The sequence below is a fragment of the Mustela erminea genome, chromosome 10 (genome assembly GCF_009829155.1).
Source record: "Mustela erminea isolate mMusErm1 chromosome 10, mMusErm1.Pri, whole genome shotgun sequence".
Lineage (NCBI taxonomy): Eukaryota > Metazoa > Chordata > Mammalia > Carnivora > Mustelidae > Mustela > Mustela erminea.
Window position 1 is genome coordinate 105762788 of NC_045623.1, and position 17709 is coordinate 105780496.

Here is a 17709-nt window from a genome sequence, read left to right on the forward strand (position 1 = left end):
CGGCTCCCGGCCCGGGGCTCCGCGCACCCACGTGCCTCGCGGCACCGCACACGGCAGCTCGGCCGTAAAGGCTCCTTTACGGGAAACCGCCTCCAGTTTCCTGTCATGGCTGATTCGAGAAGGCGACACCCGGACGCGGACCCCCGCAGGCCGCTCTGCCGCACGCCGGCCGCCTCGCGGGGCGCTGTGACCCGCAACGGCCGGGCGCGGACGGCCGGAACGCCCCGCACGAACACGCGCCGCGTGGGGCGACGCTGATCCACGCACCCGCCCCCGTCTCGGCGCCGCCCAACAGCCGCCGAACCTTCTGGAAGCGGCGCCCCACGGCGCCCCGCCGCAGCCAGAACCGGACGCCGGGGGAGCCGGCGGCAGCTCGGGGGGCGGGGCGTCTGGGGGCGGGGCCGGCGCAGGAGTCCGCGTTCGATTCGTCGCCGGCGCCCAGACCCCGCCCCCGGCGCCATGGCCCCGCCTCCTCCCTCCCCCTCCATGGCGCCGCCCGGGCTCATTCATTCCGCGCCAGGCCTGCCAGACACCTGCGCTCTCCTTCAGCCGCTCGCGGTCGCCGCCGGCATGTCAGGCCCCGCCGCCGAGACCCCGTCCGCCATCCAGATCTGCCGGTAAGCGGGGCGCGCGGCGCGGTGGGCGGCCAGGACGCCGAGTCAGCGCGCGGGCCCGCCCCGGCCCGCCCCGGCCAGCGCCCCTCCGCGGCCTCCCCCCACCGCCCCCGCCCCAGCCGGGTGCCGGGCCCCGCTCCTCCGGCTCGCCGCCCGCCCGCCGCGGCCGGGATGCGCCTCGGACTCCGCAGCGCCGGCGGCCCCTGGCGTATCCCGGGGACGGCGCGGCGCGGCGGCCACGCAGGCCGTTTGCGGGAGGAATCCGCGCGGCGCCCTTCCGGGCGGGGTCGGTGCGCATCCCCCGCGCCACGCGCCCCGCCCGTGCCGGAGCGCGCTGGAGCCCCTACCCGGCTCTCGTTGAGCCCCCCTAATTCGAGGGCGTTCTCCGGGCGGTGGCGCCTCGCCCACCGCATCCCCCCAGAGGTGGGGCGCGGATAACCAGCTCGCCCGGCGAGCCCCCGAGTGGGTACCCGAGTGGGCGGGGGCTGCAGGGGAGCATTCCCTTCAGTGTGATGCCCCGGGTTTCGCGGAGAGCCGGTGTTAAGTGGAAGAGCGGAAAATTCCCTTCCCTGCTGACGGTTTACTGCTCGGTGGAGCCTGGAAGCATCTCACACAATGGGGCGCAGGGTTGTTCTTCGCAGCGGACCACCCCTACCTTCCTCCACGGGCCCGAGGTAGATAGCAGCCCCCCGAGAAGCCAGAAACCCTGAGCTGGCTTATTTCCCGCTGGAGCGCGGAGGGCAGCCTCAAGGTTACTCTCCATCCCTTTGGGAAGAATCAGAAGCGAGCGCCCTGATATTTGGGGAGGAGCTGAGTAAGGGCAAGAAGTGTGGGAAGGCCGCGCTAGGACCGGGCCTGCAGCGGGGCTGTCCTGCCTGGTGCGCGCTAGGAACGAGCTGCTTCCTGGTGTGGGGCTGGTTCCTGAGGTTTGGAGGTTGGGCATCACACTGAACTTGGGTCCCAGCCAGATCGGTTTCCTGTGGATGTTGACATCTCTCTGGAAAAGGCAGTGGCTGGGTGTGTGCTGGAAGTGCTGCATGCCCAGGGTGCCTCGACTCCGTCTCACTTCTGACCCAGTCAGAAGCCTTTTCTGACCTCAAGGTCAGTTTTGAGTTTTCTAGGGAGAGGAGACTTGTAAGGAGAACCTTGCTGTGCTCCCTTTGTTATCGGCTGTGTGGTGGTCATGGCCACACCAACTCCCAAGCTCCAGGGCAAAAATAATAGAAGCAACTGAGTTGGGTAAAGGACGGGCCTGGTGTCAGGGCCCTGGATCAGGTTCTGCCTTGTATTGGCCAAGTGACCTTGGCATTCAGCATTTGCACAGAGGGCTTGTGTATCTCTGGACTCAGTCGATTTGCCCAACTTTCCTGGGAGGGAGGATGGCAGGGGTCTCACCACTGTGAAGAGAGGAAGGAAATTGGAGTAGGAAATTGAGGCTCTGGGAGCCCCAATGTCTCGGTAAGGTCATCCAGCCACAAGAGCCTGAGGGCAGCCCCTGCCAGGTTGTATGTGTCCAGACCCGTGGATTTTCCACTACATCCCTCCCCCCCATAAAAGAAGATACCGATTTCAATCTACACATCTGTGTGTGTGCTTTCTGTTACCTTGGGTGTGTATGGCGCTGGTTCTGGCATATTTACAATTGCGTATTTTCTTGGAATGGCCTTGGGACAGGTGGGCAGAATGCTTGGCTGAGGTGAGTGGCAGGTGCCCAGCTCAGCTGCCAAAGGGAGTTGGGGCAGGGCTGTGAAGAGGGCCATGGTCACAAGGGTTTGGCCCAGAGAAGCTCCAGGACACTGGAGAGTGGACATACCAGGGCAGGGAGCCCTTTAAGGACATCTGAGCTGATACCCTGCGTTGAAAGAGGAGCCTCCTGGCTTGGGACAGCCAAGCCTGTGAATTTAACGAGTTTCACTGGACACCTCCAGGGAGCCAAGTGGCACGGAGGGACACTGACCGACATGGAACATTTGGTCCCCAGCTTCAGGGGTTCACAGTCCAGCACGGAAGGATGCCAGAACCCCCACTATACCAGATCATTAAGAGTGGTCAAATGCTCTCGGTTTGGAAGGCGGTTTTGAAGGGATGGGGCGCTAAAGGTTGGGGGGGCAATGGTTAGAACCAACTCTGAAGCCCAATGAGGAAAAAATGTAATCTGCCAACTAAACATTAGCATTACTTAAGTGAATGCTGCCTCCACCCCGTTTGGAAGCTGCCTGACCTTCCAGTGTCCCATTTTTCTCCTGGGTGGTTCTGAGTGTTAAAGAAAGTGTATCTAGTTAGTGCCTGTTGGAATGGCTGGCACCTTGTAAGTAAATGGAAGCTCTTTGTGTCCCAAAGTGGGACACTGGCTCAGGAGGCCGAGGGGCCTGAATTTGAATCCTAGCTCGGCCTCTTATAGGTGAGTGGCCTTAGGCATGTTCCTTAACCTCGCTGGGCCTCAGCTCTCTTCTTTGCGAACAGGAGATGATAATGCCTGCTCTAGGGATTAAAATCCTTGGCGCAGTCCTGGGCAGTTATAAAAGTGAGCTCACAAGGGGAATGTGAGCTCACAAAGAGAACAGTTCACCTTTGAGAACCTGAACTTTGGACAGTCAGGCCACTGTGCGGTGCTGTCTCCTCCTCTTTCTGACCCAGCCCTATGATGCAGGTGCCCGGACAGCGGTTAAAATCTCAGAAGAGCATGTCTCCTTTGGTTATTTTGGTTTATTTCCCTTGGCTTAAGTAATGTTAATTAATGCTTAGTTAGCAATTTACATTTTTCCTTGTTGGGACTCAGAGTTCTAGAACATCAGATCTGGAAGGTCCCTTAGAAGCCCTCCAGTCCAGCTCTGTCGTGTGACTGGGAAAATGGGGCCCTCAGAGGTTAAGGACTTGGTCAAGGACAGACCTTGGGCCTTGACCAGGAGCTGAAGGCTATTGGCGGATTATTCCCTGCCAGTGTCCCTGTTGCTGTGGTTTCCCTCCTGCTTTCCAAGCCGAAGTTTATATTTGGTTGTGAGGCTTATTCATGGCATCAGTGTGGGCCCCTAGCAGAAGCCCCCGAGTGTGTGTTGAAATAAAGTTGAAGGACATGTCATATAACAGGTTGTGGGAGAATAGGGCTTTGTGGGACGCTGATGGAAATCCTCCATGTCTGCATTGTCCAATATGGTAGCCATAGTCACTGGCCTCTGAGTGCCTGAAATGTGGCCACACAGGATGGGGGGACTGCATTTTTAATTGCATTCATTTAAATATAAACCTACATAGTCCTGTGACTGGTGGCTACATTATGGGACAGTGTAGTATGGTAGAGGCATGTAGAAACTGGGAATTATGGCAGGCCTGGGAGAGGTAGGATTTCCTCAGGCTTCAGAAGCTCCCTGGGAACTGCAGTTGGCTCTCAAACCGCGTAGCTAATGGGGGCGGACCTTGGTTCGGACTTTGCCCAGGGCAGGTGATCTAGGAGTCATTTATTTGTAGGTAAGTGCGTGAGGTCTGAATGGGGTTTTTTGTTTGCATGCTCTTAGATGCAAATCTGCCCGGAAATGTCTTGAGGTTAGGGACTGACATTGTTCACGGCTGTGCTGAGAATGCCTTGAGTAGTGCTTGGCCTCTAGGAGATACGACTTCTGGTAGATCTGGCATCAACGAGCCAAAATGTTAGTGGAAAGGACCTGAATTCTAGTGTGTTAACAGGTTAACATTTTTCCCTTTGGACCCGATTTTTGGGTTTATAGTGGAATTAATAAAAACATCGAATCTGATTTACAGAAGCCATACCCTGAGCTAATGTTCTGGAACATTCTATAGAACAATGCACAGTGCTGACTTCCTTCTTGCTAGGACAGGGAGGCCCTGGAAAAAGGTGCAGCCATTGCAGCCCAAGGAGCCTCTGGTTGAGTAGGCTGTTGCTCACGCCACCGCCCAGCCTCCCCCTGCAAGTGGGCCAGGCAACCTGGCATCGCCCTGGATTTGGCACCACAGGCCACCAGCTCCCTGGCTTCGGTCGGGCCGGAAGTTGCTTTCTCCTGTTAACCTTAAAAAGAAAGCTGCCAGTTATTTTACCAGAAAGAAAAAGGGGGAGGTTATTCAGGAACTGCTGGGCAAGGAGGCTTAGGGCAAAAGCACGGGCAAGCCTGGGAACAAAGGAGAGGGACGCTCTTTTATATGGGAGGGGGCGTTCCCGAGCCCTTAGGAACAAGAAGTCTATTGGAGCGAACCGGGAGTGCAGAGTATAGTGGCTTCTCATTGGCCGACGTGTGACAGTCCCCCACTGGCTGGGCTGTTGCCAGGGGAAGGGGAAAGCTTGCTTCCCCGTGCTGGGGCGGGCGCAGCAGAGCTAAAGCCGGTGCCCTGCGGAGCTGCCTTCCCCGCGGCCCTGCCGGCGACGCGGAGCCGCGGCGTGTGGGAGCTCCCCCTGCCGGCGCCCTGACGCCACTCCACCGGTCTCCTTGGACGGACCTTCACTGCACGCTGGGGCTCGTGCAGGGGGCCCCGCCCCGCCCCGGGGGACTGCCCTGTGTGCCTCCAGGCCCCCTGCGTCTCCCTGCCAGAGGTGTCCCGGGGAGGGGGATGCATTAGAAGGTCACCCGCCCCCAGGGACCACCTGCATCCCAGTAACTGAGGAAGCCTCTTACAAATGCACATATTCCGCATGCACATTACACTTAAGTAGAAAAATCAACAAAATGCAGATTTTAAAACATTAACGAGATACTTGGGGGGAACTGGCTAGTCCTTTGAAACTTAAAAGATACTAAGGAATTTCCCGTGTTTTTAAGGTGAGGTCTCTGTAGTTCTGCTTTTTAAAAAAACGACCTTATAAGGTATGATGTACACAATGAACCGTACCTATTTTAAGCGCACTGCTCACAGAATTCGAGATGTGCACCCCCAGAATTACCACCACCACTGTGACACAGCGTTTCCATCACCCCCAGCGGCCTTCCCAGCCCCAAACCCTGGTAAACAGGTCTGCTTTCTATCACTCTGGTTTCTGCCTTTTCTAGAATTTCGCATGGGTGCCGTTATGCACCTGGCACTCTGCTTGTGAGCGCCACCTGCCGAGTGCGTGTCGTTCGTTCTTCTCACTGTCCAGTTGTGCTACCTGCACTTTGTTTGCCGCCAGTCTGGGAACACCTGGGGTCTTTCCAGCTGTTGGTGATTGTGAAGACAGTTCACACATGTGGATCTCAAAACTTTTAGTACGCCACTGGGGAATCCTGAGCACACACTTGGTATTCAATGTTATATTTTAGGTGAGATCATTGTTTTGTGGTTCTACTTTTAAAAAATTAATTTATTTGACAAAGAGACACAGTGAGAGAGGGAACCAAGCAGGGGGAGTGGGAGAGAGAGAAGCAGGCTTCCTGCTAAGCAGGGAGCCCGATGCGGGGCTCGATCCCAGGACACTGGGATCATGACCTGAGCCAAGAGCAGACAATTAAGACTGAGCCACCCAGGCACTCCTGTGGTTCTATTTTTAGAAGGAGTCTTTCTGGTTTAGAGGGAATGCTGAGATATTTACAAATGCTAAGCTGTGATGTCTGAGATTTGTTTAAACTCCTCCAGAACTGGGGAGTGGGTGGGAACAGAGAGGAAACCGATCATCTGAAACCAGAGTTGACCAGTGGGGCTGTTCAGTGGGGACTCGGGTTCATTTCCTTCTCTGCTCTTGTAAGTGATGTTTTCCACAATAAAGAATAAAAAGATGTGGGCACCTGGGTAACTCAGTTGGCTAAGTGTTCGACTCTTGGTTTCGGCTCAGGCAGTAAAGTCAGGGTCCCGGGATGGAGCCCTCAGTCGGGCTCTGTGCTCAGCGGGCAGTCTGCTGGAGATTATCTCCCTCTCTCCCTGCTTGCACTCCTTCTCTCTCTAAAATAATTAAAAAAAAAATTTTTATTTGAGAGAGCACAAATGGGGAGAGGGAGAAGCAGGCTCCCCACTGGGCAGGGAGCCTGATTTGGGACTCAGTCCCAAGACCCCGGGATCATGACCTGAGCCAAAGGTAGACACTCAACCAACTGAGCCATGCAGGTCCCCAGTAAATAAAATCTTTAAAAAAGAAAAGGAATGGGACGCCTGGGTGGCTCAGTGGGTTAAACCGCTGCCTTCTGCTCAGGTCATGATCCCAGGGTCCTGGGATCAAGTCCCGCATTGGGCTCTCTGCTCAGCAGGGAGCCTGCTTCCCTCTCTCTCTCTGTCTGCCTCTCCATCTACTTGTGATTTCTTTCTGTCAAATAAATAAATATGATCTTTAAAAAAAAAAAAGAAAGAAAGAAAAGGAATGAAAAGACCAACAGCCTCTTGAGTCTCTACTCCAGACCTACTGGTTTTGCATCTTGGGGACCTGGGGCGCAGGAATCTGTGGCCCATCAGTGCTCCACCAGAGCTGGTGAGCCACTGTCTGAAGTAGGGATGGGAATTTTCCACTGTTGTTCTTGTGTCCGCTTTCCTCAGCCACCCCGCTGCCAGAACCCGTGCGCTAGTTGGCAGCCTCCCAGCCCTCCTGACACCTGCCATGCAGGGACCCTTACCGCCCAGTGGAGCTGCTCACCCCTGCCGGAGGCCGGGTCTGGCCTGATGGGTGATAGAGGCTTCCAGGTCCAGGAGATGAGAATCTGGGCCATGTTGCTCAGAGTCCCACCATGTCCTCCTGTTAACTTTAAAAAGGAAATTATTTTATCAGCAAAACTGGGTTTATTCAGGAAAATCAGAATTGCAATTCAGGACACACAAGCTATGGAAAGACCATAAGCAAGTCCAACAGACAAAGGAGGGGAACGTTATTTTATGGAGAAGAAGGCAGAGGTCTGGAGGGGTGGTACTGAATGAGAGCTAAGTGGTGACAGCCTCTCATTGGCTGAGCCACAGGAATAGTTGTTTTTTTGTAGAAAATTTAATGTATATCTTTTCCTGTTGGGGTCCTTTAGCTGATGATTCTTTCCTGTTGACGATTCTTGTCTGGGAGTCTGTAATTGGCAGTGTTTCCTGGAACTGACGTTGAATGGCATGATCCCCCTTCTAGCCTGCTGACTTTGGGTTTTACCTTATTAATTTTCATGCCACTTTTGTTTTGTTTTGTTTGGGGGGCAGGGGCAGAGGGAGAGGGAGAGAGAATCTCATGTGAGCTTCACACCCAGTGCAGAGCCTGATGCAGGGGTCTGTCTCACAATCCTGAGATCATGACCTGAGCTGAAATTAGGAGTTCATCCCTAACTGACTGAGCCACCCATGTGCCCCCATTGTTTTTAAAAGAGGTTTATTTATTTATGTAGTTATTAGAAAAAGAGAGAGCGAGAGAAGGTGCTTGAGCAGGGGAGGAGCAGGGGGAGAGAATCCTCAGAACTCTCTGCACAATGCAGAGCCCAATTCAGGGCTTGATCCCAGGACCCTGAGATGTTGACATGAGCTGGAATCAAGTCAGATGCTTAACTGACTGAGCCACCCAGCACCCCTCTTTTCTTTTGTTTTGTTTTTGGTCAAGCTCTGATGAAGAGCCTCCTTATTTAAGATTTTATTTATTTATTTCACAGAGAGTGAGAGACTGCACAAGCAGGGGAAAGACAGAGGGAGATGGAGAAGCAGGCTCCCCAAGGCTCCGTCCCAGGACCCTGGGACCATGACCTGCACAGAAGGCAGACGCTCACCCTCCTGAGCCCCCCAGATGTGCTCTCCCTCATTCAGTGGCTTAATCTCTCAGTGCCAGGAAGGACCATTCCCGGTTGTCATGTCTTACATTGGAGGGGGAAGCACATGGCAGTTGGAAACCACTTAAGGCCACATTTGAGTGACGAAGGTTAGGAGTGTGGACTCTCAGGCACTTCCTATCTCTACTACATCTTATCAAGACCGTAGTGTTGGAGATCATCTCCTTCCTGAGTACGTCATTTTTACGAAAGTCTGACCCGCAATCAAACCACACAACTGGAAATATTTATGCAACAGAAGAAGTAACATAACAATTCCAGATTGTGTGGTGGTTCTGTACCAGGACTCGAGGTCTGGAAGTGCCTCCTGGAAGTCTCCGCCGAGACAGGTGAGGAGAGCAGGATGGTGCACAGCACCGGGACAGGCTGAAGGAACCCAGGACATTGGGGAAGACACGGTGCAGCATGAAGCAATAGCACATGAGATTTCTGCAAAAATAGTAAGACTTCAAAGGTGTATTAAAATAGTACTGTTGGGGCCCCTGGGTGGCTCAGTGGGTTAAGCCTCTGCCTTTGGCTCAGATCATGATCCCGGGGTCCAGGGATGGAGCCCCGCATCGGACTCCCTGCTCAGAGGGAAGCCGGCTTCTCTCCCCCTGCCACCCGGCTTGTGTTTCTTTCGCTGTCTCTCTCTCTGTCAAATAAAATCTTTAAAAACAAAAACAAAACCAAAAAACCCACTATTATTATCTAAAAGAACAGTTTGCAAAAACAAATGTTATCCAATAAGATAGCCTGTAAGGTTGCAAAATCAGAGACCGTGAATTTGGATAAGAAATCAGAGTCAAGGGGCGCCTGCGTGGCTCAGTGGGTTAAAGCCTCTGCCTTCAGCTCAGGTCATGATTTCAGGGTCCTGGGATCAAGCCCCACGTCTGGCTCTCTGCTCAGCGGGGAGCCTGCTTCCTCCTCTCTCTCTGCCCGCCTCTCTGTCTACTTGTGATCTCTGTCTGTCAAATAAATAAATAAAATTAAAAAGAAAAAAAAAAGAACTCAGAGTCAAATAATAGTTCAGATGAAAGACTTTTGTGACTCCTGAACCTTCTAATCCTTCGGAAAATGCAAGTGAGAAACTAATTTGTCACGGGATCATGATGAGGCTGTTTCTGAAAAAAGCCATAATAAAAAAAAAAAGAAAGAAAGAAAGGTTTTCCCCTTTTCCAAGAGCCTGGGGAGATGCGGATGAGGGCATTTTCTTTCCATGAAAGTCAGAGTAGAGGCAGACAGCGTGGAGAAAGCTTCTAGGCCTGGCTTGGACTGCTCAGGGAAGCTGTGTTGTCAGATGTCATCGACTTCACGGCCCAGAAGCCTGTGCTTTTGGTCACCAGCTGGTCAGGGTTAGGTGCTTCACCTAGATGTGTCCTGTTGGAGTTTGGTGGCACAGGGCTGGTGAGCAGTGCCTGGGAAGGGCATTTCCAGTGAGGCTGACGAGTCTTTGTGGAGGTGTGTCTCCCAACAGACGAAATCTCAGGTTACAAGGTCTATGTCTCCTGGGAATGAATGGTGAAAAGGTTGGTCAACGAAACATGGTTATTTTTTATTTTTATGTTTTAAAAAGATTTTGTTCATTTATTTGAGAGAAAGAGAGAGGAGCATGAGTGGGGTGAGGGGCAGAAGGAAAAGCACTCTCCGTGGGCCTCAACCTGAGCCAAAGGCGGACACTCAAATGACTGAGCCACCCAGGCACCTCTATTTTAAATTCTTTTTTTTTTTTTTAAAGATTTTATTTATTTATCAGAGAGAGAGAGGGGGAGAGATCGAGCACAGGCAGACAGAATGGCAGGCAGAGGCAGAGGGAGAAGCAGGCTCCCTGCCGAGCAAGGAGCCCGATGTGGGACTCGATCCCAGGACGCTGGGATCATGACCTGAGCCGAAGGCAGCTGCTTAACCAACTGAGCCACCCAGGCGTCCCTCTATTTTAAATTCTTAAAAATATATTATTTTTAAAGTAATCTCTACACCCAGTGGGGGCTTGAACCCACAACCCCGAGATCAAGAGTTACACACACCACCGACTGAGCCATCCGGGTGCCCTGTACCAAAGCCTGGTTATTTTTAACAGATGCAGTTAGGACTTTAAATATTGGAAAGCATCTCCTTTTGTCAACTACAGATCAGAGGAGGCAGGGGCCAAGGGCACCGGATGTCCCGCTACTTAGCTCCACAGCTGCGAGGCTGCAAGTTCCAAAGGGGTCAGTCGGAGATTCGGAAGGACCAAGAGCGGTGCTTTCGGCCACGGTGTCTGGAAGGTCTCTGCAACTTTTGCCAATGGAATCTTCATAATGCCTCAAGGATTGACCTTGAGGAGTGTGCGTAGTATTCTGAAACTAGCCAAACAGCACAGACTCGTCGAGGAGCCTGACCGTTAAAATGGGTTTCTTGATCACTGTGAAGTTTGACAGGAGTTACTCAGGTGGGGGCATCCTTTTGAACAGAATTTTTCTTTTTAAGATTTTGTTTATTTGAGAGAGCACAAGCAGGGGGAGGGGTAGAGGGAGAAGCAGACCCCGTAGAGCAGGGAGCCCAACGTGGGACTCGATCCCAGGACTCCAGGATCGTGACCTGAGCCGAAGGCAGACACTTAACGGACTGAGCCCCCCAGGCATCCTATTGAACAGAAGTTTAACCACAGAAGCAGCAGTGGCCTGCCTATAAGGGAAGGGCTCAAGCCAGTGAGAAAATACACGAACTGTGACTACCACATCTTGTTGTGTTTGTACAACCCATACACGTGAAGGGGTTTCCGCAGATTGTACTCCGGACAGGTGTGTGAAGTAAGCCCTTTTTGCAGCCTTGTTGATATTTCTCCCCCCGACCTAATTTCTCCACTAATTATTCATGAACACTATAATTTTGTCAGTAAACCCGTGTACAGAGGTAAGTAGTGGGAATTTTAGAACTTCCGGTAGGCTCAGTTTGTTTTGGGGTCCAAACCAGAGTTCTGTCTTTTCATTGAGCCAACAATGATTAGACTTCCAGTACTGTTTTTCCTTCTCGGGGGCCAATTATTGGGTTATCGCCTGTCGATTTTTCCATATTATCATTTGTTTCGGACCACAACAGGGATTTGTCTCTGGGTTTCCTTGACTGCCTCATTTTTGGCAGAAATATCAGTGAGGTGGTTTCCTTTGGTCTCCAAGGAATTGCATCTGAATGTCCACGAGCCTTAAATCTAAATCGTAGCCAGAACAGCCAGCGAAAGTGTGGCATCTGATGAGTTTTGGCAATGGGAGCCAATTTTTAAAAAAAAAATAATTAACATATTCAATGTTTTTATTTATTTATTTATTTATTTATTTATTTATTTAAAAGATTTTATTTATTTACTTGACAGACAGAGATCACAAGTAGGCAGAGAGGCAGAGACAGAGGAGGAAGCAGGCTCCCTGCTGAGCAGAGAGCCTGATGTGGGGCTTGATCCCAGAACCCTGGGATCATGACCTGAGCCGAAAGCAGAGGCTTTAACCCACTGAACCACCCAGGCGCCCCAATGGGAGCCATTTTTAATGCTATTCCCATTCCAGGTAAGGAAACCAGACCGCTAACCAGCATTCCAAGGTCCTGGCGTGTGGGCTGTCGGTATAAATACACGTGGTTTTACCCTGGTCTGGTGTCACCATGCAGGGATGTTAAAGGGGACCCTGCGAACATCTCCTCAGTGCTCTGCACTAACAGGGCAGTTGGTAGCAGGAATGGCTGTGAGGCAAGGGGGATTTTCCTGGCCACAGGATCTGGTGGTTGGCTCTATACCCCGTCGGGCCATGCTGGTCCCTGTGTTTTTGCGGTTGTGTACTCTGAAGATGTTCCCTTCACTCTCATTTACACAGAGGAGAAAACGAAATTCATAATTAAGATGTCTGAGGCCGGGGTCTTATTAGGCTCTTCCTTTTTTTTTTTTTTTTTTTTTAAAGATTTTTATTTATTTATTTGACAGAGAGATCACAAGTAGGCAGAGAGAAAGAGAGGAGGAAGCAGGCTCCCCGCAGAGCAGAGAGCCCAACTCGGGGCTCAATCCCAGGACCTGGAGATCACGACCCGAGCCAAAGGCAGAGGCCCAGCCCACTGAGCCACCCAGGCACCCCTAGGCTCTTCCTTAGAGTCCCTAACGTTGTATCTTCCTGCTCTTTCACTTTTACAATTTTTATTTCTATATTTACAGTAGCTCTATGTGCCCAACGTAGCCTTGAACTCATGTCCCCAAGATCAAGAGCCACACATTCTGTTGACTCAGCCAGCCAGGAACCCTAGATTTTTCCTTTTCTTACTAAAGCATGTAGACATTGAACCACAAGACTGGCCAGCCAGTACAAAACCTGTACAAAACCAGCCAGTACAAAACCAGTACAAAGCAATGACAAAAACCTTGTAATTGGTTTTCAGTTTTGGGGAGTTGAGGAATGCTACCTGGGTTCTAATGCAGTTCTTGTTCTGAGATCAGGTTTCCTAGTATCAAACCAGATTTGAGCAAACTGCAATTTTTCTTTGAGGATTTTATGTCCCTTTAAGGTCAAAAGCATTAAGAAGCGAGGTTTGAGAAGGGCAGTGGAAAAGCAAGTCATCTACATGTTATAAGTAGAGGCCACAGACAATTTTTATATCATCCAAATTAGCTTTTAAGATTTGTGAAAAGTAAGGACCATCTGTAAAACCCTGAGTGATTCAGACGTACTTACGTTCTTCCCAAGTGAACGCAAAAGGACAAGCGGCTTTCCTTATTGCCTGGAATACTGCGTAGGTCAAGGGCAGCAAAGAAACTTGCCTTCTCTGGGCACGGATGTCGGTGACGCACAGGGCCGGGGGCAACAGGGTGCAGAGAGATGACCGTGCTGTTTGTTGTTCGCACGTCCTGGACAGGAACAGCAGTCCAGAGAGGCGTCCCTTTCAGTTTTGACAGTCTCAGAGCCCTGGCTGTCCAGTTTAGTTTTGAGAAAGTAAGTTCGGGGAGATCAAAGAGCCCCCCATCATGGCCACTGACCATATTTTTTTTTTTTTTTTTTTTTTTTTAAAGATTTTATTTATTTGACAGAGAGAGATCACAAGTAGGCAGAGAGGCAGGCAGAGAGAGAGAGAGGAGGAAGCAGGCTTTCTGCTGAGCAGAGAGCCCGATGCGGGACTCGATCCCAGGACCCTGAGATCATGACCTGAGCCGAAGGTAGCGGCTTAACCCACTGAGCCACCCAGGCGCCCCCTGACCATAGTTTTTAAACATAAAGCCAACTATGGTCCCAGAGATGGGGGCCTCTCTGCCTACTTGTGATCTCTCTGTCAATTAAATAAATTCTTTTAAAAAAATAAATGAAAATCAAAAAGTCACTTATTTTGTCAGCATACTGTGGGTTTATTTGGGTAAGCGGAGAATTGCCGTTGGGACAAGCAAGCTGTGACAAAGCCAGGGGCAAGCCCCACAGACAGGAGAGGAGCGGTACCTCCCGGGGAGGGGGAAGCCAGTCGGCGAGCGAGAGCGCGGGGTCATGACGGCTTCTCATTGGCTGGGGGGCGGGGGCGGGGCGGGTCCCCTGGTCGCCGAAGAGGCCCGGCGCACCTGGTTCCACGGAAGCCCCCCGCTGCGCTGGCTCCCGGCGGGGGTTCCGCCGGCGTCCGTGACTGACGTGCGGCCGCTTCCCCGCCGCCTCCCGGCCCCACCTAATGCGTTCTTCCTCAGGAACGGGCACACTGCCGGCCCCTCGTCGCCCTCCCTCTCCTGCTCAGGGAAGAGCCAAGCTGGTGACTCCAGGCGGAGTCATGAGTTCCTTGCATCACTGGGGTTGCAGGCGAGCATCGGGAGACGCTTCCGGAAGGAGAACCGCCGGTCTGAGTGTGGCCGGAGGAGGGGCAGCCCCAGGAGGAGGCTGCCGGGAGGGGGGACCTGCGTCCTGTAGGGAGGGCTCTGGGGGGCAGGCCCCCCGGGAGACAGGAGCGGAGGCTACTAAGGGGCCCGCCGCCGGCAGCGGGGCAGACTCACTGCTCCATGAAGCTGCTTGTCTACGCTGTCCGCCTCCGAGCGCTCGCCAAGCAGGCGGCCGCTTGGGAGCGTCCGGGGCCCAGGAGCTCCCCCAGTGCCGGGCAGAGATGCCGGGCTTCCGCGAAGGCTGCTGAAACCAGGTCTGATCTGCTGTCTCGACCCTGTGTCACCGCAAGGTAGGAGGACAGGGACATCTCTGTGCCCGCAGCGATGGCACCACGCTGCTGTCCGCGCGTGGGGCGACTGAGCCTTGGCCGCACGACTCAGCATCTATTGTGAATAGACGGAGAGCCGCGTGTCCAGCGAGCTGCCTGGTGGCGCGGACTCGTGCGGCCCTCTGAAGGGAGCCCTAGCAGGTTTCTCGGCCAGGGACCGGTCGAAGCCTGTCGGGCCTTGTCGGAGGCGGGGACTTTCAGGAACGGCAGGTTCCTACTAACCGTGCTGGCTCCTCACCCCCTGGGCACACGCTGCCGCGGAGTCTGGGGACCTGTGCCTTCTGCTGTCCCCTGGGGCAGGGGTCAAGCTGTGATTTTGGCCCCTTAGGCCTGTATGGGGCAGGGGGAGCTATCCTCGCGTGCTGGGCTCGTCTTCAGCAGCGTGACCCTGTGCTGCTGTCCGTGGCCTTCCCGTGTTTATTTCAAACTTTGTACAGACTTTGTTCGGTGGGTGCGGTGGGTGTACCGCCCCTCCCGGTTTGTACCGGCTTTACTGGCTTGTAACCTGGGTTCCGTGTGACTCATCCGCCGGAGTGCACAATTTCACCAGCAAAAATGGGGTTCCTGGGGAAAACCAGAGAATGGCAGCTGGGGACCGCGAGCTACGGTGAACCCTCGGCAAGTCGGAGAACAAAGAGGTTGCTTTTATAGAGGGACGGGGAGCCGGGAGGGCTGTTGTAAACTAGAAGCCCGTTGGAGCAAACTGGGAGTTGGAAGTGTCGTGGCTTCTCATTGGCTGCATCGCCTCTCGCGGGCGGGGCCCTTGCTGGAGCCGGAGAGCCTGCCTGCCTCCTGCTGGGGTGGTCCAGCGGGAGAGGTGTAGTGGGGACCTGCCGGGGTCTCTCTTCCTGGTGGGCGGCAAGGGACCAGTTGTAAGGTTTGAGAGCGCCCCCTGCTGCCCTCCCGACTCTGTTCTCAATGAGGCTTTTATTTTTTATTAATTTAAATTTTTATTAGTTTACTCATCTACCCAATCTCTATTCTTTACCTATTGGTTTGTCTCTTCTGGACATTCCAAATAAGCAGAATCATGCAATATGCTGTTTTCTGTTTGGCTGCTCTCACGGAGCATCCTGTTTCCAGGGGTCCCCTGGGCTGGAGCAGGCATCCGTGCTGCCTCCATAACTCACTGCAGGGTCCATACCACCCTTTGTGTATGCATTCATCAGTTGGTGGACATTTGCTGGGCTCCCACCGTCTAGCTATCATGTATAACTTTACTGTGCACATTCCTGTCCGAGTTTTTGTGTGCATATGTTTTTTCTCAAGTGTATACCTAGTATGGCTTAATAAGATACCTATTTGGTCTTTGTCCCTGAGTTCTGGCACAGACTTCCCAAAACACTTGAAATTTCCTTTGTGACAGTCTGTCTTTGGTATGCGAGTGAGGTGGTTATCCGGCTGGGAGTCTGTTAGCTTCAGGATGGGGGCTGGTAGCCAGGATGACCCAGGCAGGGCTAGAGGGTTGGAACCTTCTGCCCCACCTCCTGCCTGGAGCCAGGGAAGGGAGGGCTGGAAGTTGAGTTAATCACCAGTGTCTCCATAATGGGACCTTTATAAAAATCCCCAACAGTGGAGTTCGGAGATCTCCGGGGTTGCTGGACACCTGGATGTGCATCAGGGGTGGTGTGGCTGAGTCCCACCCCATGCTTGATCTTTCATTTAACTGTGCCTCAGCTGTATCCTTTATAACAAACCAGTAAATGTGAATATAGGTTTTGCCTGAATTTGTGAGCTGCTCCAGTAAATTATCCAACTGGAGGAGGTTTTTGTGGGAACCCCAATTTCTAGAGCGATTTTGTCAGAAGTATAGCTGGCATTGAAGTGGGGACACACCTGAGCCCTTGAACCTGGGGCCTGAGCTAACCCCGGGGTGTTCTCGTCAGAACTGCCCTGAATTGTAGGCCCCCAGCCGGGAAAACAGCCCCTTCACACCGGGTGTCAGAGGTGGTGTCAGAAAACCAGCCCGTCTGGGAGTGGGGTTGCTGGGTCATAGGGTTTCTCTACGCGGAAACTTCCGACGAGCCACTAGTGTGTTTTCCAGCGTGGCTGCCTCACTGTTTTGTCCCCTCCTCCAGCAGTGCGGCGGGGTGGGGGGAGTCCCTGCCTCCTCCTCAGTGCTAGGGAGCTGCCTCTTGGGTTACAGCTGCCCTGGCTGAGTGGGTGTGAAGTGGCATCTCCCTGTGGCCTTGATTTGGTTTCTCTGATGACATACTCTTTGTACCGATTTTGTGAGCTTCACAGACAGTGTACATCTTGGTCTGTTCAGTTTCTTTCCTCATTTTTCACTGGGCTTCTTTGTCTTATTCTTGAGTGGTTAGAGTTCCTTCCAGATTCTAGATCCAAGTCCCTTCTCAGATGCATGGTTTGCAAAAATTTTTGTCTGTCCGGTGGGTTGTCTCGCCACTTTGGATGCTATTCCTTCAAGCACAGAAGTTTTGGATTTTGATGTAATCCAATTCATATTTTTTATTTTCTGACTGCTTGTGCTTTTTGCTCTCAGATCCAGCAAATGGCTGCCAGGTCCAGGGTCACAGAGGGTTACCCGTGTGTCCTCTCTCAAGATTTCCGCAATCTCAGCTCTTTTAGGGCTTTACCTGTTTTGAGTTCTTCCTCATAGATGGTGTGAGGTAAGGGTCCAGCTTTGTTCTTTTGATGTGGACACACCTCTTTCTTCAGATGGGGACAGTCTCTGTGAGTCCGAGGTCCTTGTCGGCATCCCAGGGTGAAGCCACAAACCAGCCCCACACCCCCGGCTCACCCCTGACCCTGAGGACAGAAGCAAAGGGGCACCAGGGGCAAAAGTGCCCTGCAGAACGTGGGGTGTTGGTTACCCACGTGGTTTCATTTCAGCAGTGGGCCGGGCCTCTGTTCCTGCATCCGTTTCCCACTTTACCTCCCAGAACACCAACAGGCCCCCTTCTGGTCTTTCCGCCCTTCCTACTTCCCCACCCTCCTGTCCCCGCGGCGGTGTGCTGTCCCCGCAGCGGTGTGCTGTCCCCACCTATCCCCCACCTATCGGGAGGCTGTCTGTAGTAGTCATGACCTTGAATGTGCCCCACGGCCCAGCAAGAATGTTTAACGGGGCATCAGGTGCATCAGGGAAATCAGAATTTTAATCCAAATGGGGGAGGTCGTGTTCACCCTGGGAGGTGAAGTACAGGGAGAAAGAATTGCTTTTGTACAAGTAGATCCCCCCCCCTCATGTGGAGCAGAGCCTCCTAACA

At 52.9% G+C, this 17709-nt stretch overlaps 1 protein-coding gene across 7 annotated transcripts in view; it reads left to right on the top strand.

Annotated features, from left to right (window-relative positions):
- The first annotated feature begins 420 nt into the window (after positions 1 to 420).
- Positions 421 to 17709, top strand: part of ACOT7 (acyl-CoA thioesterase 7) — a 95104-nt gene continuing 77815 nt past the window's right edge. Inside the window, exon 1 of one of the 7 annotated variants that reach the window (XM_032301489.1) lies at positions 421 to 617. In XM_032301489.1, the coding sequence (XP_032157380.1) occupies positions 460 to 617 (158 nt within the window). In that variant the 5' untranslated portion in view covers positions 421 to 459. Of the gene's footprint in view, positions 618 to 13856; positions 14444 to 17709 lie in introns of those variants that run through there. The other 6 variants (XM_032301490.1, XR_004276035.1, XM_032301492.1 and 3 more) reach the window with 6 other exon arrangements.